Here is a 24,373-nt window from a genome sequence, read left to right on the forward strand (position 1 = left end):
CTAGCTTCTGTTGTATTCATGGCACCATCATGTAGTTCTGCTTTTTACCAAGGGTTTTCTGACCTCATCTATAGGCAGCAGAGGGATAAAGGCTATGTTGCAGCATGCATGCAGCAGCACTTTTGATGAAAACTGTCCACAGGTCAGAATTATACATTGATTTAATGGAGCTGTAAGTTCGATACCAGGAAAAAATACTGTCTCCCATTTGATTCCTTAATTTGTGAGTTAATTATTGAATATTATCAGGCACTGATAGAATAAGGCGTAAACTGGGAAAAAACTTTTACAGCCATTCAGGATTTCTGCCTTTTAACCCTGTTGTGCTCTCATCCTTCTGCGCGTGCGTTGTGATCTGCAGAGGAGAGGGAGTTTTCGGTGAGAACAGTGTTACATTTAGTAGTGCCTGGGTGTCCTGACTGGATTTGAGTGAGAGGAAGGATTATTTGATTGCTGCAGGCTTGTGGAAATTTCTGGCATAAACAGAATTTCTTGATGAACAAATGAGGTTTTTATTGCCAAATAAGCCTTAAGCTGTCAGTAAGCAACTCTCATGGATCTTGTGCAACAGATGGACAAGTATGTAAATACATTGCTATGCTCTGCTGAATAAACTTAATTATATCAAAATTAAAGCTCACTTGCTTATTATTCTGCATACAAAACCAGATGAATCTGAAGGAGGGTGCCTTTTACATGTCTGTGCAAATTAAGTTGTAGGGTATTGTCAATTGTACACCTTCTGGCTGTATTACATTTCTTGGATCAAACCCGCAAAAATATTGTGTGTGCAGCAATCAATTTTTTGCAGATATAATAGCAGATGCAAGTATGAGAATTAACAAAACGTTGCATGTATGTACTGTACATCCACAATTTGAACTTTTATCCCTCCTTGGCCCCAAATATGCATTGAGTAACAAATGCTTGTCCTGTGGGCAATGATTAATAATTGGTAAATCTTGGGCTGGGACTTGGCGGGGTGGGGGAAGAAAAAGCACTGCCAGCAATCCCTTCCACCACATGCACAAAAACCTACCCACCACCACCAAAATATGACCTGGTGTCATATTCCTAAATTTACTTTATTCTAATAGGTGACTGTCCAGTTTTTTTCCCCTCTCCAGAATGGTTGGGAACACTACAATTCACAAATGAGTGTTGCTATAAGGGAAACACTTGTTCCTAGCATTTGTTGTTATGTCTACCTTTTTGTACATGCATGGCTTTCAAGTTGCATTTCCATGCCTAAGTTGCATTCACTGTGGGTTTTTTTGGTTTTGTGTTTTTGTTTGTTTTTTTTAGTGGACTATATCGTGGAATATGACTATGATGCAGTGCATGATGATGAGTTAACGATCCGAGTTGGGGAAATCATCAGGAATGTGAAAAAGCTGGAAGAAGAAGGATGGTTAGAAGGGGAGCTGAATGGCAAAAGGGGCATGTTCCCTGACAATTTTGTGAAGGTGAGTTTTCTGCCTTGACTTGGTTTTACTGTGATCATACAACAGGCTAGTTATTATTGAAATGGTTAGAATACACATCAGTTGTATTTGAAACAAGATTATTTTTTTAACTGGAAGAACTTTGAGATGATTACAATTTTTTAGTATGCTTTTGAAGGCCTTTTTTGTTTGAGTAAGTTCTGCTGTCTGTTCTTATTCATGTTAGCATTTCTTTTGGTTTGTACCCTTGCACTGTCTCCTTCCTACTGCTGCAGTGCACTAACAGTTGTCTGTAGCTATGGTTACCTGCTTTAGTGAGATGAACTGATTAAAAAACCAAAACCACAAAAAACCCCCGAACCTACCCCTACAGAAGACATGAAGTTGTGAGAGAGCTGGGAAAGTGGGGTCACAGCTCAGTCAGCTCAGCTATAATGAAAAACTACATCCTTGGCTGTGGTTGTGTGGGTGCTTCAGCCTGGATTAAGCTGCTTTGTTTGAAGGAGCAATTCTGCCCTACCCTGGACTCCCTGCTGCTGGCACTGCCTTTTTCGTGACTGCAAAAGGACAGGGCAGGGAACGTGTCCAGCTAGAAGGTAACTATGAAATTAGGTTGGCTTTCAGCTTGTTTGGTTTCCTGACCGGGCTCCCCATTTGTCAGCAGCAAATATCTGAAATGGGAAGGGTGTGAGGTTGTGCCCCGCTGGTCTGCAGCACTGTTGTGCCTTTGGATTAGTCATCATCTTTCTAAATACGATCCTCTTCTCTGGGATCTCTGTTTCACTCAGTGCTGTGCGACTGACTTGCGGTAGTTGCCTTCTGCTGTGAGATATTGCTTCTCAAACCTTTTATTTAACCTTTTATATTTATTCTGTGTTTGTGTCCTAATTTTAATTGAAGTTCTTGTTTGCTCCTTCCACATTTTCCCTGTTTTCTCTACAAATTTTCTAGATGTAATAATGAGTATGCACCTGCTTATTAGTTGCTTAAAATGAGGAAGTCTGCAAAGCAGCTAGGTGTGCCATTCCATGTGCAACTTCTGAAATTCAGAGTCTGATGAGTTGCAGATATTTTCTCATCTAAACTATGCAAGTGTTATGGAGGTGTTATGCTTTGCTTCTTGATGCTTTCTGATCTTGTTAGTAACTTCCAAGGTTCCTTAGTAACTTTGGTAAAGTATAATCGAAGAGAATTTAGATATTCCTGTCTCTTTTGAAGTGAAATTAATTATTTGCAAAACAGAGTTATCTAATGTATCTTACTGTGATGTTTTCATATCGTTAAACCTAAAGGGAAGTTAGTACAGTGCTATAAACACTTATTTACACTTGCTTACACTAAATTTGACAATTTTTCTGTTCAACTTACTGAAAAAGCAAAATTACTCGTTTTTGATTTACCGCAGAGGGATTTAAGTATCTACCTTTTTAAAACTGATGGGAATAATCCAGTTGTTCTCAGAGGGTCTTTTACCAAGGAAAAGTTTGAAGTAATGCCTTTCACTTGTCTAATATTTTTAAGTTGTTTGTAGTTTAGTTCAAAATCTGTTTTGGGTTTTGAGTCCTGTGTAAATAGTAACTTAATTTTACCTTAAGTGGTGTTTTGATGATTACTGTGTTGATGATGTACTTAATTAGCACTCAAGTGCCATATAGGAGGAAAGCGTCAGACACGGCTCTTCTCTGGTTCTTGTGTCATCAAGACCGTCTTTCTACTGAACAGCAAAGAAGGGTGGGATGTGGCTTGTTTCTATGTTAAAAACTAAACTTGTTGAGTGTTTTTGTGCCCTTCTACAGCTGTGGCTTTTATAAACTTAGTTTGAAATTATTTCTGTCCTGAAAAGTCTTTATGCATCTCAGCTCCAGGTATTTTTTAACAATACAGCTATTCAGTATGTGCATGGCAAGGTTGGATATCCTGAATTGTAGGGGACAGTCAGATTTCTAGAAGGCATAGGGATTTGGAGAAGTGGAAAGGAAGTTGTGTAGAGGAAAACTATCTCTTTGGTTTCATGACAACAGGGGATAACTTGCCTTCTTGGTGCCGGAGTTGAGTGCAGTTACGAAGCTGATCTTGGGAACTTTTTCTTTTAAGATGGTATGCATAGGCTGGAAGACTGTTGTGCAGTGGTGAGATGATGGGAAAGCATTAATTGTTAGGGAAGTGAAAGTCATGGTTTTCTTCATGGCCAATTTGATTATAGTTTCTTCTTAAAAGTTAATTTACAGGTAGTAATAGTTTGAGAGACTATTTCTGGGAAAGCTGTTGCAGAAAAGTGGGTGTTTTTTTCTGCCTTCCCCAACTGTTCTCATTTGCTGCTGCAGTAGGTTGTTGATAGTGCAGGACCTGTTAAGTGCCACTATGATCGGACCAGTGCAAATACCAAGCCTCAACAACTAAACTGAAATGCTCCAGTTTGGCCTGTTGCGATGTTAACACCCTTAAGGTGTGGGTGAACTGCAGGAGGGAGGTGGAAATGAGCTGAAGCAGGGTTGTACTTTGGCCCTGTGAACAAGGAAGGTCCCTTGAGAAACGGATTTACTCATTTGCTGCCTCAACTAGTAGCTCACCGCCACCAGGTGGTGGTGGCCTCTGTGTCCTCTGAGCTTTCTGTGGGAAGGGATGTCTTACTGCTTGTCGTGGTTTAACCCCAGCCGGGAACTAAGCCCCACACAGCCGCTCGCTCACTCCCCCCCGGTGGGATGGAGGAGAGAATCAGAAGAGTAAAAGTGAGAACACTCGAGGGTTGAGATAAAGACAGGTTAATAGGGAAACCAAAAGCCGTGCGCGCAAGCAAAGCAAAGCAAGGAATTCATTCACTCCTTCCCATGGGCAGGCAGGTGTTCAGCCATCTCCAGGAAAGCAGGGCTCCATCACACATAACAGTTACTTGGGAAGACAAATTACATCACTCTGAATGTCCCCCCCTTCCTCCTTCTTCCCCAGCTTTATATGCCGAGCATGACGCCATATGGTGTGGAATAGCCCTTTGGGCAGTTGGGGTCAGCTGTCCTGGCTGTGTCCCCTCCCAGCTTCTTGTGCACCTGGCAGAGCATGGGAAGCTGAAAAGTCCTTGACTAGTGCAAACATTACTTAGCAATAACTAAAACATCAGTGTGTTATTAACATTATTCTCATAGTAAGTTCCAAAACACAGCGCTATACCAGCTACTACGAAGAAAATTAACTCTATCCCAGCCAAAACCAAGACACTGCTCTAAGCAGAAACCTCCCTACAGCTCCTGCAAAGGGGTGTAGGGTTGAGAGCAGAGAAGTGTAGCAAGTTGGTTGGGAGGGGTAATGACAAGAAGGATGCTGAAGAGGGACAAATATTGCTAATTTCTCATGACCCACACAAAAGGGAAAAGAGGCTGATGGTATGAAAGATGCCCTGAGGAGGAAGCAGCTGGGAGGGCTGGGGGGACCTCGGGTGCATGGGGTGGATCTCCCAGGTCAGGTCAGTAGAAATGTGACCAGAGAGAGCAAATGGGTGTGGACAGGACCAGGGGCTGCACCAAGTTTTACACGTTTGGATGCAAAATTCTGGGACTGTACTTGAATATTTATTCCTTCCTGAAAGGATCATCTTAGTCTCCTGTTATGAGTGTAATTTCATGCGTTAGATGGGGATCTGGCCTGAACTCATTATATGGATAAATTTGGGGTGGGTTTTTTTTTTGTGATATATATGCTGGTTTGTTAAGAATTGAACTGAGGCCAGGGTATAACCTCTCCTTGCAGAATTTGGTTGGTAAACTATAATCTGTGCTGGTCTGAAAAGGATCAGCATTTGAAGCTGGAAGTGCATGTTACCTGCTAGATTTGCCTAGCCTCTTCATGTATAAAATATTTAAAAACACAATAAATGTATGACAGATTAAACTGGGTGAAGATGAACATGTTTTCTTTTTCAACTGTTAGATGTTTTTAGAGAAGATAAATGAGTCCTTTAAAAGAAGCCTTTGATTTTCATCAGACAACTGCAGGAGAATTGGGGGGGGAGGCACTAATTCCAGCTAGTTTGTTTTGTTCTCTGTTGTAAGTTTGTCTCTTCATCCTGTCCGAGGGCAGGAAAAGAGCTTGTTGCCTTGGCGGCAGCTGCAAACTGTCCTTGGCTGCCGGGCAGCATGTGGCTGCTTCTTGCCTGTCTGAAGGACAACCAAAATGTCAACAGAAGGATTATGGCTGCATGCAGCCTGGATGTGTTGGATGCCCCAGATTTGGGCTGTATCATCGCTAAAGCAGATCAGTCCCCTTCTGTTCCCTCCTTCTGGGCTCTGCTAATACATAGGATTTACTGACATTTTACACCACTCCTCATGCTTTGACTTTTGCATGCTTTGACAAATGCGTCTTCTGTTTGAACTATGTAGAAATGCTATCAACTTCATTTTGAGTTGTTAAAGTTGTGCAGGAAATAGCTTTTTGATTGTCTTCCTTTTTTTCTCAAGTCTTCTAAATATTGCAAAATAGTTTTGTATAGTGGTAGAGGATTGTAGTAGTAGCAGTGTGATGTAGTAGTAGCAGTGTGATGTAGTAGTAGTGATTGGGTCTTTGCTGTCAGAAGTGCAGCAAAGGAAGCTGATGTTTTCAAATGGATTAATCTGTTGTACAGCCAAGTAGGTGAGCTAAGCACTGTATGACTTTGAAATACTTGTATGCAGAAGGGAATGTATGGAAGCTTCCTGTGGATACTGATGTGATGCTGATGCTTGGTGCCTTACAACATCTGCTGGTAGCTTTTTGGTTGGGTTTTTTTGGCTCCTACCCAAACTTTTTGCCCATTGACAGTGCGATCCTGAAGAAGGATCAGAGCTTGGCTCCTAGTGCCAGCTGGGGCCTGGGCATTTTCTGTGAGCTCATCACTTGACAGGTTAACCAGCAGACTGAGACAGTCTGTCCTGAAAGGTTCAGTTCTTGGTGCTGACTTCCACTTGCGTTGTTTTGCATTAAAAGAAAGAGAACAGGTAGACTCAGTTAAGGGGAACCCCATAAAGCCTCCAAAACATCCTCAGATACTAGTGTGACAGTGTCACTGTGTTGGATGGAGAGCAGGAGGTATTGTAAAGGTTGGGAGGGAAGTCAGGGGATGGGATGTCCAAAGCAGTCCTGAAAACAGACCTCAGGGGTGGTGGAGAAGCTTGCAGTGACTGTATAGTTGAAAACAAGTAGGTAAAAAAGGTACAAGCAATTATACTGCCCACTTGTGAAGCTAATTTCCTTGAATTCACTTTACAGTACTAGACCTTCTTAAAGATTTTCTCCCTGTATGGCAGTGCTGGATTTTTGGAGTGCATACCTTTCCAATTTTATGAACAAAACCCGATTTTAAATTCCTGTTTGAACTGTGTCCATATATGCTTTTAGTGGAGCTGAAATATTTGAATTAGAGTTCTTGTTCCTGACATTGTTATTGCCATTTTTCTCCCTCTTCCTGTATGGGCAATTTAAAATAAACAATTTCATAAATTCCTGAAAGGAATTAGCAGTCAAAACCTAGGAGACTTTTATTGTTTTCTTTGAGAGTGGCTTTTCCTTTCTAAAATTCATCACAGTGCGAAATGTACGCACAGACATTCATCTTCAGTATGGGTTAGAGCAGTGCAGTAATGCTGTTAGACTCAATGTGTGAGGTTTTTGGAGATGTTGAGGTGTGTGGGATGTGGAAGGCTTTTTGCTTTTGGGTTGGGTTTTTTGTTTGTATTTTGTTGTTTGTTTATTATTATTTTTTTTTTTTAGTAGCTCTATTTACTCTCCAGCCAACTATTGTGTTGGTAAGCTGGAAGTGATGATTTGGTGTTCATCCTTCTGCTTGTTTTTGATGGTTTTTGTCTGTACCTAGCTGAGAAGATTTTAAGAACTTAAGTTCCTTGTTTTATTTGATTTTATTTATTGCTATCTTAGTTTTGTAACTAGCCATATTGTGAGTGATATGGCTTTTCACGGTAGTAAAACCAGTTCGATCATGAGCTCAAGGCAGCCTAACTTGAATGAGGGAGGAGCAGCACATAGATTAATTAGTAGCTTTCATCAGTTAAGGTAGAAAAGCTTGCTGGTAGGCTTTGGGGGCATTCTGGTGAGCAAGCTGGACACTTGTACAAGTGTGTTTGGGATATGCACTGCTTCAGTTGCCTGCCCAGTGGAGGATGCATCTGCGATGGAGCTGGTTCGGAGAAAACTTTTTTGCCTGCGCAGGTGTGTGCAGCTGCTCCCACTTAGCTTAGCACCGAGCCTGGATCCTTTTCAGGTTAACACGTGAACTTTGCTCGCTGTGACATTTTTCTTCCTCCCCCTAAATAAAAAAACCCTGCAACACTGGGTGTGTTCGAGCAAATATGTCCTTGGAAGCGGTAAGCCTGCTTTATTTTCCATATGTTCTTAATATCAAATATTGTAAACAGACTTTTGCTTTTTGGGGTAATGAGCGTGAACAGAAGCACAAATTTAAAAGTTGTGATTGCAATATAATTTTTAGATATTATTTAATATATAGTGTAAATTCTTGGCCTTAGAGTTATTTGTGTAGTAAAATTAACTTGGGTTTGGTTTAGCTTATCTACTTTTCTGTAGTATATAGAGATGCTTAGGAACTATAGACAACTATGGTGGTTGCATGAAGAATTTCTTTTAAAAAGGGCGATTTGTTTTTAGGGGTTACTTTCTTGTCCACTTTCCTGGTCTATGTTTGTCCATGTAAACAAAACAAAACCCAAGCCCCTTTCCTTCCCTTAAAAGCCCCCCTAGACCAAAACTTTAGAGTATTAGCACAGCTGACCCACCGTCTTAAGGCTGTGTCTTTGCTGCCTCCTTCCTATGTTCTCGCTGGTGGGATGCTGTTAAGCACTGAGCGTGCTGTGAACCGGTGAGAGAAGTTTTGGCTGAAAACTCCTTCAAGTGTAGAGTCTTCCGTAATTCCTTTTCAAAAATAGAAAATTGACCCCACACGGAAATTTAAACAGGAATCGTGGAGTCGGGAGGGATCACGGGCAAGACAGTGTCACTCTCTTCTGGGTTGTTCTTAATTCTAACCTAGGCACAATTAAATAGTGTAGTAACATTAATCAAAAAAACAGATTAATAACTGTAAGCTTTCAAACAATGCATATAGGATAAGCCACGTGCATCTAGTCTGAAGTAATTAAGAGTCTTTACAGAATGGAATAAAGCACGTATCTATATCCAGAATTTTGGGGTTTGCTCCTCTGCTAGGTGTTCTGTCCAAATTCTTTGCATCCAAGGAAGGCTTGGAGAAAATTAGATATGCAGTAATTTATCAATTCTATTGGTCAAATGATATTTCAGTTTATACAGCTTTTTCCTTCACTTACTGTTTTGAGGAAACTGTCATTGCACTGGGTTGTGCAGGGAGGTGAGACAGAGGAGCTTGGAGATGCCTTTAGCTTCCCAGGGAGAGGTAGGCAGCCCTGCTGGTAAGAAGGCGATGCTTGCTTTGAAGTTGGCAGTTCTTGTTTTTCAGAAACAAAGATAACATGCAAGATTGAAAGCCGTATTAAGTAATTTTGGTTTCAGTGCTGAGTATATGAGAGAAACTATGGGTGTAGGCTGGCTCTTTGTCTCCTGGCAAGGAGCGAAGCTGAGAGTTCAGGCTGGTGCTTTAAGACCTGTTGCCGATACGATGGTACCATCCATCGTTCCTGCTGATTTTTCTTCTGGCTTTGGGAGAAAATTGTGCCACTGGTGAGTGTTTTATCAGGGGGTGCAATGTGGGTTTGCCTGAGCTGTTCCTGCTAATCCCATCCATTGGCACGTGTCTGGGATTTGCGAGAATGATGATAATGATTCCTGTGCTTGAGGTGGGAGACGGGTCTCTACTAGCCAGCTATTTTGGCCTGAATAAACAAGGAAACGGGTTTCTTCCAGCTGAACGTCAGGATAAATGGCTTGAGTGAGCCTTGCTTATGATGGGGGAACCATCATTTCTAAAAATAAGATTAAAAGAAAAAACAACAGCTGAAAACATTGGCAGATATAGCCAGTGGCACTGATATATAGGCATATAGTCATATAGAAGAGGTTTTGCTGGGATTCAGAGCTCATAATGGATTATTCTTATTCCTGTGGTTTTTTTTGCAGTCGAATCACTGCATTGACTGCTTGTGTTTATACCAGTTGGGCCCCGACCCTGTGACTTTCCTCTCTAAACTGACTGTATCTGGCATGCAGAGGGGAAAAAGCAAAGTCTTGAGGTTGGTTTGAGTTTGCAGATGGTCTGAGACTTTGAACCATAGAGCTGCTGCTGCTGACCCAGCTATGCCAACACAGCCGCTTGTGGGCACCTGCTTGCCAGGTCGTCTTTTTGTCTTGTCATTGTCTACACTGGGATTTTATTGCTGTATCGGTGTTGGCTGGGGATGTGTAAATTATTTCAAATTCCAAGGCAGTACAGATATGTTGATTGTAAAGATATGGCATGAGAAAGTTACGTGGCTATATGAATTATTTATCTTGATGGAGTATTAGGTCTGAAATGTTACAAATGCTTTCCTCAAAAGTTAACTATTTAAGTGCAGAAAATTTGGTGAAATGGTGTGGCCTTTCCCTGTTCTAGGTGAGCATCTGTGCTTCAAAATGTTTAAAAAAAAAAAAAATCACCTGTCAAGAAGTCTTCAATTTGCATTTGAAAATTGTTGTTTCACTGTAAGAGTAAAAATCTGTAGCATTGTGAAGTCTTCCGTGGCTGAATGTGAACACAGAATGAAGAAAACACTGGTGCTTCTTTTAATATTTAGTATTTTAAAATACTGTGTTGCCAAGAGCATGGGAGAAATGGAAAGAGCTCCTAAATTTTGCCTCAGTGGCAGTACTGGTATGGAAGGGACTTGAGGTACTGTTCCGAAGGACAGCAGGATAAAACAGGAGTAATGACTTGTGTGAATCCTGCTTAATATGGTAATTATTCTCCCTGATTTGAGTTATCCAAGTTTCTTGAGTGTACATGCACCTCTTGCTTTTCTAAATGGCGTATCAGCTTGTGGTGTTACTCTGTTGTATCTGCACACTCCTGGATAGTCATAGTGCTGTGCAGTTTGGGTGTAATGGTTTGTTGCACAAGCTGGTCTGGAAGGGGCAACAGGTGTATATATAAGTAGTTACTCCTTTAACCGCATGAAACAGTCTGCTCTTTTGCCCTTCCTTTATTTGGTTTTTACACTTGATTTGTGCATAACTTTGTAACTTCGTCTGGAAGCACTGGAGAAAGGTAGCCATTCTCTGGCTGGAAGCTTGCAAACAGGGTGTGTTTCATCAGATGGCGTTTGCAGCCCTTACTGAGTAAACTCCACAAAGCATCGCCAGTGTCTTGATCAGCAATAGTTGACTGGATGTGTGCAGAAAACTTACTTTTAAGTTTAGAAATTTACTGTGTACAGAAGTCTAAAATACAGCCATAAATATGTACTCTGGAATTAGCATATGTAATAATACTAAAAAGGTCAGTTACCCAGGTAATGTAATATGTAATGTTTGCTACATCCTGGGAAGCTCAGCGTGCATTCCAGCACTGTATTTTTAGTGCTTTGCCATATGCCTAATAAATCAACATGTGTGTACTCCCAACACAGTTAATATTAAATCTGTTCTTTTGCTTTTTTTATGAGGTTGAATGAAGTAATCTACTTGTGAAATTGAAACTTAAACTTGTGTGAGGCTAGCTCATCCGGTCTGTCATCTCATAACGTTTGCACCACTTGTGAATTTTTTTGTTTTGGAGGGGGGAAGGTAGCTCTCCTCTACTGTAGTGTTTTCTGTATTAGATTTATTTTCGAATGTATGGTTTTCCTTCCTTGTACACTGAGTTCTGTCTGTTACAATGAACTGATCTCAAAGTTAGATGCAGTAAATGTTTGCTAGGCTTAACAAGGTTTTCTGTACTTTTTACTTCCTAAAAATACTATTTTGGTGTATGTATGTGAGTACATTAGCTTTGGACTTGGTGTAATAAGCTTTCAAACTGTTAAAAACTGATGATGATGATGGGCAGGTGCCCTGTCACCTCTCTCTGCTCAACAGCAGCAGAAAGCAATATGTGTTTTTAGTTAATGTTAGTTAATATGTGAATCTCTGATAAAATGTAATCTTCAAACCTCTTTTAATCTTCACTGAGATTTTGAGGGTTATATTTTTAGCCCTGATTCAGCAAATCTCATAAGCATTTAATTTTGTGTCTTAGGCAAGAGTTGTGATAGGACGTAGATGTGGCAATGTTTTAACTTGCTTTAACCTTTGTGCAGAGGTGGCCACGAGTGAAGTGCTGGAGGTTTTACAGGGAATGGAGTGAGAGGGGTGCCCTGGAAAAGGGATACAGGGAAGAAAAGCTGAGTGTGACAGTGGATGCAGGAAGCCAGGATGATGGCGAGAAGGAACAAGGCATGTTATGAGTTAAACATCAAAGTGGACCTGTAGTGGTTAATGGGTCACACATTTCTCTGGACCATCGACAGAGGCACTTGACTGGGAGAAGGGAAAGAAATGTCTTCCTGCCTTCTGTTGTGGGGGAAGCTTGATAAAACACCATGTGCTGCAGGAGCTGGATCTATATCTTGCCCTCTGCCACATGTGATTCTTGGTTTCATTGATCTAAAGCGCTATTTTGTGGCTGGTGGTTGACAGGACATTAACTGTTAGTCTATAAAACAATTACAAGAAATGTAATTAAATTTTCATATGTATAAGCAAGTAGAATAGAACAGAAATGCAATTAACATTCTAAGATGTTTTTATCTGGCTGTGAATGTGAATGTAGACTAACTTTTTTTCTTAATTAAATGGTTGGGAAACATTGATGTACACATCTGTGCTTCCTTTAGTTAATCCTGTTAATTAAGGATTCTTTGCTCCACTGTTGGTAGGCCTGGTGATCTGACTGCTGTGCTTTTCTGCATCTGGGCTTTGATCCTTGTTGAAAGCAGATGGAAAGAGTCTTTTTAACATTGGCAAAAGCTTCTTAGGATGCTAAGACATTACATGTTTTTAGGTCTCTTGTATTTTGCAAATGTTAACTAGACCTCAGATCAGAATCTGTTTTGACACTTGTTTGACATAAGCTTTATAGGTATCCAGTTCTCCCCACTAAAAAATAATTAATTATATATATATTTATATATACAAATAATATATGTATAATAATTACAGATTTTTATATAATTTAATATCTATATATCAAGATAGGAAATTCCAAGCCTGCTTCTACATTCCCTCTGTAGAGATGAGTTTCCCTTATTTAGGAGAGTCCAGTTGTTTGCCTGTTCTTCACCTTCAAATATTACATTTATTCAATGGGCCAAGTTTTAGTCTGTAAGTCTGAAGTGACTCAGTAATTTCTTTTTTTATGCTTCCCAGAGATCTTGCTTATTCCACATGTTATGTATTGTGGGAAAGAAGTGATACCTTGCCTGATTGATGATGCCTTTCTTTCTAACAGGGAAGCAGTATGATTATATGATCTATATTTAGCACAGATTATAACACATGTAAAATATTGGTAGCTTGTTAAAATTCATGTTGAGTGACGTGATGTGGGTGTGATTTAATAGAAGGAAATGCTGGGGTTCTGTCTGCAAACTGGAGAAGTGCAAGCCTGGCTTGAGTCACTTCTTCTGTAGCTAATTATATTTTATGCTTGGGGGAAAAAGTTAGAAATTGTGATTTGAACCTGCAGCAGGCACAAATATTAATAATGCAACTTTCTGAAAATATTTCTCCAACCATTTATGAAACTCTGCTATGCACAGAGAGTCCACAGATGTCTTCTGGCATTGCTTGATGGTGGCTAAGTTTATCTACCAGGACTCTGCATCCTTGCTTTCTGTAATCTCATGTTTAAAGCACATGAAAACTTTAGATGTAAATGGATAGCTCTGCGTAAAACTCTTATAAGAAGCATTTAGGGGAATTTCCAAATCCATGCTCAGCTGATAATGGCCTTTGAGAAAGTGGCGTTCTGCGCTGAGGAACTACAGCAACAGTGACTCCCATAGCAGTATGTATCTGTAGCTCCTGTGAAAACAGCTGGGGATTCCTGTCAGCTGGAAACTGTTTTCTAACCTTAAGTCCTGAACAGAAATGCCTTTGACTGGGGTGTACAGAAGTCGGAATATGAAGCAATTTCAGTTTTGGAAGAGGCAAAGACGAGGAGTGATGCTGCTTTACTGTTGGTTCAGCCTGATCATGGGTCAGCACTTAAAAAATAAACCCAGTGAATTACTGTTAAAAAGCCCCTACTTTGGCCATAAATTAGGCCAAAAAAAATCCACCATTACACATGTTAAATTGCACAGGAGGTAATTTGTCTTGCAAAACAAAGGTTATCAAGTTTGTCTGTTCTTCAGACGGTAACTACTTTCATCTTTGAAGTGATTTGTTTCCGTTTTCAATAATAACGTTTAATCCTCTGGGGAGTAGGAGACTTCTCCCAGCCAAGCAATTCTGTCAGGAGGTGGAACCTGCTCTGACCTCCAAATGCTCCAGGGAAAAAGCTCAGGAGCTTCTCAGCTATTTCGGTTCATAAATTGTCTTGATCTGTCCCTTTAGTTCATGGCAAGTGTGGCAAAGGAATGGGGCAGATATTAATAATTTGCAGCTATTCCTCTTTCATTCTTTGCCTTTATTAAATATTTTGCCTCTGTGGGCGCCTGCATTGAGGATGACAAAACATGTTTTCTGTTCAAGGAGGAGACACTGGCAAAATGCAAAGACATGGGATATCTTAGATTTAAGAGACTGGAGCTGTTAAAGCTGTCCTGTGCCTGCCTGTCGGCTGCTGTAACTAAGACTGTAAATGCGAGAGGTAACGGGTGCTTAAATAATTAGCTATGTGAAGATTTTTGTGTTCCAGGAACCACGGTATTTCATTGCGCTTGAGCAGATTGTGGCTGAGTCTCTCATCTGTATGCAGCTATCCAGATTTTTATATGTATTTATATACAGTCACACACATACATATGTATTTTTCAGTGATGGGGTTTTGCAGGCTGTGAGGGGAAGAGATAAACTTGTATAAACGGAACTGTTGCCTGTAGATTTAGCACAAGCTTCCAATTCCTCCCTCTCCCCTAAAATAGGTGACAGGTTCAATTCTGACTTCCTTATTTTCTGCCCAGTAAAATATGAATCATAAACTTAATTTGCCACCCCATGTTCTGATGGGGGAGAAAAGAGGTGAGAAAAGGGGAAGAAAAGAGATGAAAAAATCGTATGTGGAGGCTCAGACATTTACATTTGTGTATTCTTCATCTCAGCCTCTTTAGAGATTGAGACTGTTTACTGTTGCTTGAGATCTTGCTTTAAAATGTACTCAGCCAATAACAGAAACACACATTGCTTTTGTACAAGCTGATGTTTCATAGCTTACAGTGGAAGTAATGTAAAAAGTCTAAAGATGATTGGTCTTGTTATAATGACATGTCTAGAAGGAGGTGGGCAGCTAAAGTCTTAATATTTATGCTTGAAGATTCTAGCTAAGGATTTAGGTTTGCGGGGTAATGAACTTCTGTGCCCTGTAATTCAGGAACAGACTTAATATTTATAACTATCTATTCCTCATGTCCTTTCAGACAATCCGACCTGCTTTCTCTATCTCCAGTGCCCCACTGATTTTAGTGCTCTTTTAGTGCTTCTGGCGAGGGAAGTGGGGAGGATCCTGCTGTCCCTGCTGGAGCCATGCGTGGGCAAGCAGCTGATGGTGGGAAGGCTGCTTGCTTGCTCGCTTAAAAAGTAGGTCAGGACTGCCTGCTTATTTGTTTATTTTAACGGGCATCATGAGGCTATAGATGAATTTAAATGTGTTAGATTTTTGTCTGTGTATAAAGAAGAATAAGTCTTGTTTCACATGTTGCTGTACCTAAATTATTTTGAGATTTTATATAAAAACATATACATTTCCCTGAGGAATTGTTAAACTTAACAGGTGCAGTAAAAACAATAGCCCCTTAAGATCACCGTAATCTTTTTATATTTTTGAGTTAGACTTATACACATTTTTGCGTAGCAGCCTGTAGTGATTTGGCAAATTTTGTAAGTGTTGTGAAATATGCATTTAGTGGAGATTATGAAAACTTCAGACCTTTATGACTCGTGCTGTAGTTTGCAACAGAAAGAGTGGGTGGTTACTTCCCAGTTGAGTGTGTTTTATGCCAAGAGACAGTCTGTATTGACCTTCTACTGCCAAGTCATAAATGCATAAAATCTGTGTTGCTAATGGAAACACTGACAAGCCTTGAACTGCAGCGGACTGGCATAATAAAAATATTAAAATTTCCAGCTGCAGTTAATGTCAGATTTTCATTTCGTTTTTGCTGGCTGGCAGCTGGTAGTGGCCTCATCTCAAAACAAGCTGAAGTGTCCTGGAGGCTTTTTGTTGGTATTGTCACAGCACAGACTCTCTCTGTTAGTTTGGATATACGAGGCTGACTTAAAAAAAACAATAAAAGCAAAAGAAGAAAAAAGCCTTACTTGTTGTGAAGCCAATGAATAGGAGGCTTTGGCATGTTCAGGTTGGTTATAGTGGTACTTGGGAGATGAGACCTGTGGGCAGTGTTGTTTTCCAGCCACTGACATTCAGGCCAGCTGTTTGGGCAGAGATGTAAGAATTGTAGACTCTTATTAACATTAACGTTAATTGCAGACTCTTGTTAACGTTATTAATGGGGCATGTATTAATGTTTGCATTGATTAGTGTCGGTTTTCAGAGATCCAAACAGATATGTGTCTTGTTTAGAAATTACTTCCTCTGTAAAACTGTACCATGTCCAAAAGGTCAGAGAGTCATAACGATGATGCTCAGGAGGAAATTGCTGGCAGTGGTGATGGGTATGTATGTCAAAGGATCCTGACGTGTGCTTTCAAAAATGAATCTTAGAACAGTTTCCTACTGTTAGAGGACTGATGTGAAATACAGGTTTGTGGTGTAGCGAACTGCTTGCGGGTGAGGAGACCAGGGATTCCTGAATTTGCTTTAACTTGGCTTGGATTGAATGTGGTTTTTAATGCCCTGAGGAAGGATAATTAATGCTGCAGTTCCTCTTTAACAAGAAGAAAAAAAAATAGTCCTTGCTTTACAAGGATGTTCTAAAGGTTAGTAGGTTAAATATTGAGAAAGCAGTTGCTGGCTTATCCGTGCACTGCTTACTAACCCCTTCTTCTGTAGTTCTTTGTCAAAACTAGATTTATCACTGGTTGCTGTAGCGGTAGACTTTTATGTGGTTATTTTTCCTCCTCTTGTTGCAAAGCAGCTTCACTTGATGCTACGATCACAGTGTGCTTTCTGATACATGAAGTAAAATGTCACCATCCACTCTTTGATTCAGGCATGGCTGGCATTGGTTCTTTACCCATGTCTATTTATTGCAAATCTCTTCTGATTATTTGCAGCTCTCTGCTCCTGTTTTTTTTCACATGGGCATTTTGATCTTTTCCTTGCATCTTCTTTCCTTTTATATATCTTGGATTAGGAAGGTTTCTTCTACCTGTGTATTGAAGTATTCAACTTTCATATCTTAGCTGTATTAGGAAGGTCTGGTGGTACCAGCCTCTCCCAGTGTCCAGTTGTTCTTTCTGGTTTCTGCTGATTAAAGTCTTCATCAATAAATCTTAAGCCTTTGAATCTGTCTGCAAGACTTTCTTCATGTAACTGTTGCTCACAGAATTATTTTAGATCTCTTAATCTAATTCCATTATATTTTCTGTTATATTTGCCATTGCTAATCTTGTGTTAGACTTTGAGTATTTCCTACCTGTCACCACTTCAATTACTGACTCAAGCTAGGCAAGATAGTCGCTCAAGCGTTCCTCCTTTCATTTTTGGGTCTTTGGTCTTTTGTTGTGGTCACTGCTTTTGTCTCAAATAATTTCCTGTTGTTTGTAACCTATCAGTTACTTTGCTGCCTTTGATACTACTGCTGAACTTAAAAGTATATTGTCTGTTTACTACAAATTACTGATAAAGGTGATGCTTACCTTAGCCTGTTCTAGCATTTGGAAGTGGTTTGTGGGTTTTTTTCTTATTTTAAATTTATTAGAAGTTGGTCATGTTTCTGACCAGGCCGCCTGAGTATGTCTTCCCCACTTTTGCATCTCTGCTTTTCAGAAAATTATTGCAGCAGCCACTTCTGAAGTCTTGTGCGAATTGCAAACCTGGGGAAGGAGCCTGGAGCTGACTCCTCACTGGAAAGTGTTACAATTGAGAAACTGGTTAACTGGGGAAGCTTTGGTTCCTGGAGCAGCTGGAAGCTTTTGGAGGCTGTATGAATTGCATAGCAAAAGATTATAATTTTAAAAATCCAGGGACAGATCCACTCTAGTCAAGTTTTCAAGTGCCAATGTGTTTTTCAGTTGAGCAGAATGGCCTTGTCAGTAAGGCAGCTAGAAAGGTGTTTTGCAGGTGGCAAACTTTTCAGCTGTAGCCAAATTTAATTCCTTGTGATTTATCAGACTTGCAAGTAACTGGCCAAAAAACAACTATAAGACTGAGAATGACAATGTCTTTGAAATGTGAAATGTCTACTCAAATGGAAGGTAGACGTGATGCTTTGCTGTTCTGGAGTGCTGCTTTTTTTTTTTTTTTTGACTTGGAAGATGAGATCTCAGCAGAGCTAAGATCTCCAGGGCAGAAGTCCCTGCAGATGAAGGAGAGTAACAGCAGGAACTACTTGCCTGTTTTCTGAAAAGCCTCTTTATGTAGTGTAGATCAATGGGAGGAAAAATTGTGCTGTCTGTACTCTTGTTTATTTGACTCGCTCTGCTCTTTTGGGAAGGTGCTTTGGACTGTTTGACTTGAGGTTTGTAGTTTGTTTGAAAGCATCAGTAGCTTCCAGACCTGCTGAGTTTTCCAGCTGGACAGCTGCAGTAAGTAGCCGGGGTTTTAATGTTCCAGAAAGCACCAGAGAGGTCCTGTTGAATACGCTTCTCATTTTTTGGCGTTTCATCAATGCATGGCTTCTGTTGTCTTAAAGCTCATGTTTAAGAGTTCACATAATGTTAATAAGAGTGTGTATATATATATCTAGCCAAGATTTGTTTTCAAATATTATTAAATATTTTATTGCAGCTGTAGCTGAAATAACTAGTGGAGTTGTTAACCAGTGGCTGCTGGTGGTGGATACAAGAATTGTTCTGAAGTGGATCACAAAAAGCTGCAAAGTACTTATGGGTGTTTGCTTTCCTCAAGACATTGTAATGCTGTGGTGGTGGGAAAGCTGATGGGCTTTGAGGGTCTTGCTAAGCACACAGGCACATGAGATTCAGTGGATGTAACACACTTGGGTTTTCAGAAAGTCTTTATCATAAAGCTTTCCATCAAGTTATTGAAGGAATAAAGCTGCTCTCAGACTGAAGGAAAAATTATTTTATGGATTGGAAGTTGGTTAAAGAATAAGAAACAAAGAACTTATCAGTGACTTGTGAGGACAGAGGAGAGTCGGCAATGGGGTCCCTCAGGAGTTGGTTGTGGTACTGTCTTTGTCCAGCATCTCCGGTCATCTGGAGAGGGGATTTAACAGTGGACATGCCCATTTTGTGAGTGCTGTTAGACTCTTATGTAGTCTAATGCCATGCTGATGGCAAGGAGCTGAGCAGGCAAAAAGGGTGGCAGGTGAGCCTGAAGGTAGGTAAATGCCAGATAATGTGTATAAGAATAGGTAATCCATACCATGCCTATGTGGAACTGCCAGTTGAGAGTTGAGCATCAGCTCATGAATACCTGGTAGTGCTGCTTTCAGTTCTCTGAAATCCTCAGCTCTGGGTGCAGTGACAGCCCAAAACACTGGCAGGATGTCAGGTGTCATCAGATCTATGGAGACCAGGATGGGGACAGGTGGCTAGATGTTTAAGGGGATGGAGCAGCTGCCTGGTGAGATGGGGGCTGACAAGGCTGGGACTCTTCAGTTGAGAGGATAAAGCCAAGGGGGGATATGATCAAGGTTTACACAGCCATGGAGGTAGTCATAGACTAAACGCAGTGGTGGGGAACACAGATTGGGACTAGTAAAGTGTCAGCTTAAAGCAAATGAGAGGAGCTTCTTTACGTAGCAGAGAGCGAATATCTGGTGTCTATCCCCAAGGAAGCTGTGGAGGCAGACAGAACAATGCAGGCAGAAAGGAATTAGACAGCTTCATCCACAGACATGAAAGGGAGAGAGGAGGGGATGTATCTCCCTAATGAAACCCTTATGGGTGCTCTGGGAACGTGGGAGGATCTGGGTTGCAGGCTAGCTCTAAAGAGCGTCTGGGATTGTGGCTGCTGGGAGATGTGTTCTGCACTAGATGGGCCATTGATTTGACTTTAATGGGTTTCTTCTTGTGCAAAGTGATGACTTCCTTCTTTCAGACTATCTGTTCTCCAGTGGAATATCATTTAATGAGCTGATGCAGTAGAGTAACTGCTGCGTCCATGGCATTTTCTGTCAAGAACTAATGCTTTCTTGTTTATAGGTGTCTTAGTCTTGATTGGCACATTCAATTTCAATGCTAAGACCTTAATTTAGAAAGACAGGAAGGTGGGAAACTATTATCAGAAAAATTATGTCTCTGTTACTTTCCTCCTACACCTTTCCCCTCACTTCCTCCCACTCTATTTCTTGTATCTCACTTTCTTTTCCACTCGTGTCTTGCAGCAGTACGATTGCATCTTGTCTGTAAACAACCTTTGAGCATTCTGAGGCAGAGATGATCACCTAATACATTTTTATATACTACAATATTTTATTTAGTGCCCTACCCTATGGGTCTGTCATTGAAGTAATATTTATCTTTTTAAAAATGTTTTCAAATATGAGCTGTAACGTAAGAGTTGTAATATGGGACTTCTGGGCTCAAAGCTACTTTTCTTAGGGTTGGAGTAGATGGCTAAAATTCTGCCCCTGTTTCTGAATTTTCTCAGCGCATCAGCTTACCTTTACTAACATGGTTGTATGAAAGGGCCAAATTTATTAAGGCCTTTAGTATGTTTAGGTGCAGGTTGCCATGATTTTTGAGTATAATGCATCATTACACACCAAATGGTAAGTAGCTGAAATCTCGTAGTCTACGGAGCACCTGTCTAAAAACACTGACCTCTTGGGTAATTTAAATGGCCTCTTAGTCTTTTAAATCTCTTGTTTCAGGAAGTTAAGAAGGATGTAGAGCCCAAGGATGACGCCGTACCAGTCAGGAGGGAGAAATCTGGCAATGTAGCCAGTCTCGTGCAGCGTATGAGCAGCTATGGGCTTCCAGCAGGAGGATTTCAGCCTCATCCCCCGTCCAAAAGCTTCAAGAAGAGTATGTAGTCTTTCCAATTCCTTGAATTGCGTAAGCTGCTGACGTGCATTTTTTTTTAATAAACATGAATTATTTAATGTCTGACTTAGTTTTAAGGTTGTATGGAACTAGAGACATAGGAGGAAAAACTTTGATTCTAAGCCAACTTCTGCTCCTGGATGCATGGGCAGAAAGCTCATATGTAGTTCTTAACAGCAGTGATAAGGATGAATTTTCCTGGGAACAGGATTCAGACCCCTTCCAGATTCCAGAGAGTTGCTCTGTAACTTCTTGTGAGCTCTGCTTGTATTGTCAGGTACTGAATGAGAACTGCAGGCCTGTTCATGTTGATTAAAAAATCTTCCTGTGGTCATTTCTTCTAAACGTAAAAGTTTTGCTACAAATTCAAGGCTTTGTGACAAGGAAGCACTCTGTAGTTCAGGTTCCTCTTGTTTGGTAGGCTTGCTTCTAGTGTGAAATAAGGTGAAGTTGGTGGTGTCTAAGAAAAAGCAGTGGTCTTCCTTTTATTGTACCTGCAGCTGCCCAGACTGTCAGGAGTGCAGACTTGGTGCCTCCATATCTGTGGCTTCTGTGTTTTAATGCCAGTATTTAAATCAAGGTGACTAAAACCTAGAGCAGAAAACTTAGCATTCCCTGCATCCAAAAAATTGACTTGTGATTTGTATTTGGACACCTCAGTCTTGAGAGACATTGCTGTATATTACTCTCTCTTATAAGAGATTGCAGGCATTTATGATTTAAGCTTGCTTTTTTTTTTAAAGAAAAAATTCAGAACTTACTGTTTCTGGTATGTTTATGCTTTGAGGTTTTGCCCATAAAAGGAGAAGAGTCACTAGTCATGTTTTAAAGTCCTGAAATGGGACCACCAGATTTACAAATTTGTTTAAACCTTCTTCTAGGCAACTAAGGGTGTTACCTTCAAAATTACTTTTTAGTGAATCTGATCTGTATATGGCATATTGGCAACAGTACATATGTACCTGTTAGAGGTTTGCATCAGCAGGCTTTTGAAAATGTAGCCTGAAAGATTAACGCTGTTCCTAGATTCATGCAACCAGGTTCTGAAAGGACATCAACATGATCCTTATGGGTCCTTCCAACTCGAGATATTCTAGGGTTCTGTGATTCTACGAACATGATCTGATACCATTTCAGGTGTCGACTACTCATTCTGGTCTCCCTAACCCTGGAACGATCCCGTATTCAGCATGTCTCGTCCTCATGGTGCTGGCTGTGTAGCCGTGGTCAGGGTAGTAGGTACAACGTGGTCTCAAACTCTGCAGCGCTATGGCTAGTCTCATCATCCTAGAAGAAAATGGTGTTCAAGCACCTTCCTTTAAGCACACAGCTGTTTACTTGGCACAATGACAATCTCTGCGTTTCCATTTTACTTGCTGTTCTCTCTTTCCTGGAAGAGTGTTTGAACAACTCTTGCAGATCCTGTTTGCTCTGTGCATGGGCAATCGCTCACTCCCTTCAAAAGGTTTCCAGTGCTTAGTCGTCTTTCCGTTTCTGGTTCCTAACCTGGTAAAATGAGATTTACAACGTTAAAAACAAAGTTAAACTTCTTTAATAGTAGGTTGCCAGTGTGCGGTGAGGTAGGTTGTCTCTGCCTGGGAAGTCCTTGTGTTGTTCTCATGTGCAGCTGTCGCTGAATTCACGCATTTTAGACCAGGTGAGTAGTAAGCTGCAGGCAGTATTCCTGTCAGTTAGATGTCTGCCTTTATTCAGGAAAAGGAAAATACAGAAGGTGTGCTAAATTACGGCAACAAAGGACTAAATTTCGTTTACCCTGTACAGAACAAATAAAACCTGAAGCCAGACAAGTTGTTTTGGAAACGGACAGAATTGCCTGGGGGCTGCCAGCCCAGCAGTCCTGTGGCACCACGTGAAGCTGGGGTGTTGTTTTCTGAGCAGATTGGTTAGCTTCCTAGGTTAATCTAGGGATTTTAAAAATTGGAAGGCAGTACTTCCTAAACTGGGTATCACTGAAAACAGACCTCAGGTGAGAGTGAGTTCTGGATGTGAAATGCATCGGTGGGTTTGTTTTCTCCCCCACTTCCCCATTTAGATATAATTACAATATGAAAAGGAATGCTGAGATCAGATTTATACCAAATGGCCGTGACTTTTTAATCTGCCTTTTTCTCGTATCAGTTAATCTCATACAAAGGAGGAGCCCTGAAAGCGCCATAGGAGGTAGTAAAGGCCAGTGAACCATTTATTGCAATTACTGTGAACCTAACATCCCTCTTGGCTGATGTATGAGTTTCAGTGGAGTTAAGACGGGTGTATTATGTGGGCAATTACGTGTTATTAGAAATAACCCGTAGAGCTTCATACTTTTGGTTTATTTGTTTCCTCCCCCTTTTAAGCTCTTTAGAGCACAGACCATAAAACAGCATGTAGAAAATTCTTGATTTTGTTAGCCCTCTCTCAGAAATTTTAAATGCTGAATGTTACTCAGATGCCTGGCGTGTTTTGTACTGAGGACGCTGGGCGTGGCAGTCTTCTGAACATCTGACTTTGGACTTTCAACGCTGCTATAAGAAGACAAGGATCAATCTTGGAGGCAGTATCTGTATTTTGAAATGTTTTAACTCAGCTAACCGTAATTGCTGAAGCTTGAGTATGGAAGGAGTGCATAGTATAAGAGAGAGTATGGAAATTATATAGCTCCTACAAGCTTAAGCTTTACCACTTCAAGTTTTTGATCCATATTTCCACTTAAACTGTGGCAGATTATTTTTTAGGAGGATAAGGGAGCGTGTGTGGGTCATAGCTCAGGGTGACAATCGCCTTCAAAAGCGTGCTGGCTGCTTTGTTGTGGAAAAGGTCTGAAGGCATGGCCTCTTGTTTGAAGGACAAATGCCTAAAGTCTCTGGGTTCAGCTGTAGCATCGCTCCAGGATATGTGCAAAGTAATTAGGCAATCGTAGGTTCACACCGCTCTGGATGGAGGGGTTGTTGGAAGCCACTTCAATGCTCTCCTCTTTCCAGATGTCATTTTGTCTCTTTAATACCTGCAAAGCTTTAATGATATGTGGCAAAAATCTAAAGACTTCACTTTATTTTAATTTTGCCTTTGTCAAACACAGCTAATTGAAGCTTAGGTTGAATTTCTGGACTCCATACTGGCACTGAGAAAAGGGAGGTTTTTTGCATTCGCAGATAAAAATTAGTTTGGATTTTGAAATATGAGCTGAGCAAACATTAGAATTACCTCAGACCTGTAGTTAGCAAGGTCTTCGTTAGAGAGCAGAAAGGCTATTGGCACTTCAGTGTTGTGCTGAGCAAAACGTTTGTTACTTCTTTCAGGATTCCTTAAAGACTGGAGGCTCAAACTTGCATATTTTCTTGCAAGCAAGTGCTAACACTGCAACTGGCAGTGGTTGTCATTCTTGCAAATTTCAGTCAGGAAATAGCTTGAAAATCATTGTACTGGGGATTTATCTGACTTGCTTGTGTCAACATGTTTTTTATAGCATGTTGGTAATTGGCAGTGTAGTGTTTATTTGTTTGTAATCGGCAATCTGTGAAGCTTGATGATTTTCAAGCTCCATCTAAGATATAGCTCGCTAGCCTAAAGTGTCACAAGCAAACTGGAAAACCAGCAGCAAACGCTATGTAGCTTTTTGGGATGATTTATGGGTGTTTTGG

General features: G+C 40.6%; 1 protein-coding gene across 3 annotated transcripts in view; it reads left to right on the forward strand.

Moving 5' to 3' along the window:
* Positions 1-24,373, forward strand: part of CD2AP (CD2 associated protein) — an 87,257-nt gene that overhangs the window by 22,562 nt on the left and 40,322 nt on the right. For 2 of the 3 annotated variants that reach the window (XR_012041910.1, XM_072858372.1), the window contains exons 2-3: positions 1,306-1,466; positions 20,561-20,714. Coding sequence is in view for 2 of the 3 variants with exons in the window: in XM_072858372.1 (XP_072714473.1) it covers positions 1,306-1,466; positions 20,561-20,714 (315 nt within the window). In the remaining variant the exon portion in view is untranslated. The remainder of the gene's footprint in view (positions 1-1,305; positions 1,467-20,560; positions 20,715-24,373) is intronic. The other variant, XM_072858373.1, reaches the window with a different exon arrangement.

The sequence above is a fragment of the Ciconia boyciana genome, chromosome 3 (assembly GCF_034638445.1).
Source record: "Ciconia boyciana chromosome 3, ASM3463844v1, whole genome shotgun sequence".
NCBI lineage: Eukaryota > Metazoa > Chordata > Aves > Ciconiiformes > Ciconiidae > Ciconia > Ciconia boyciana.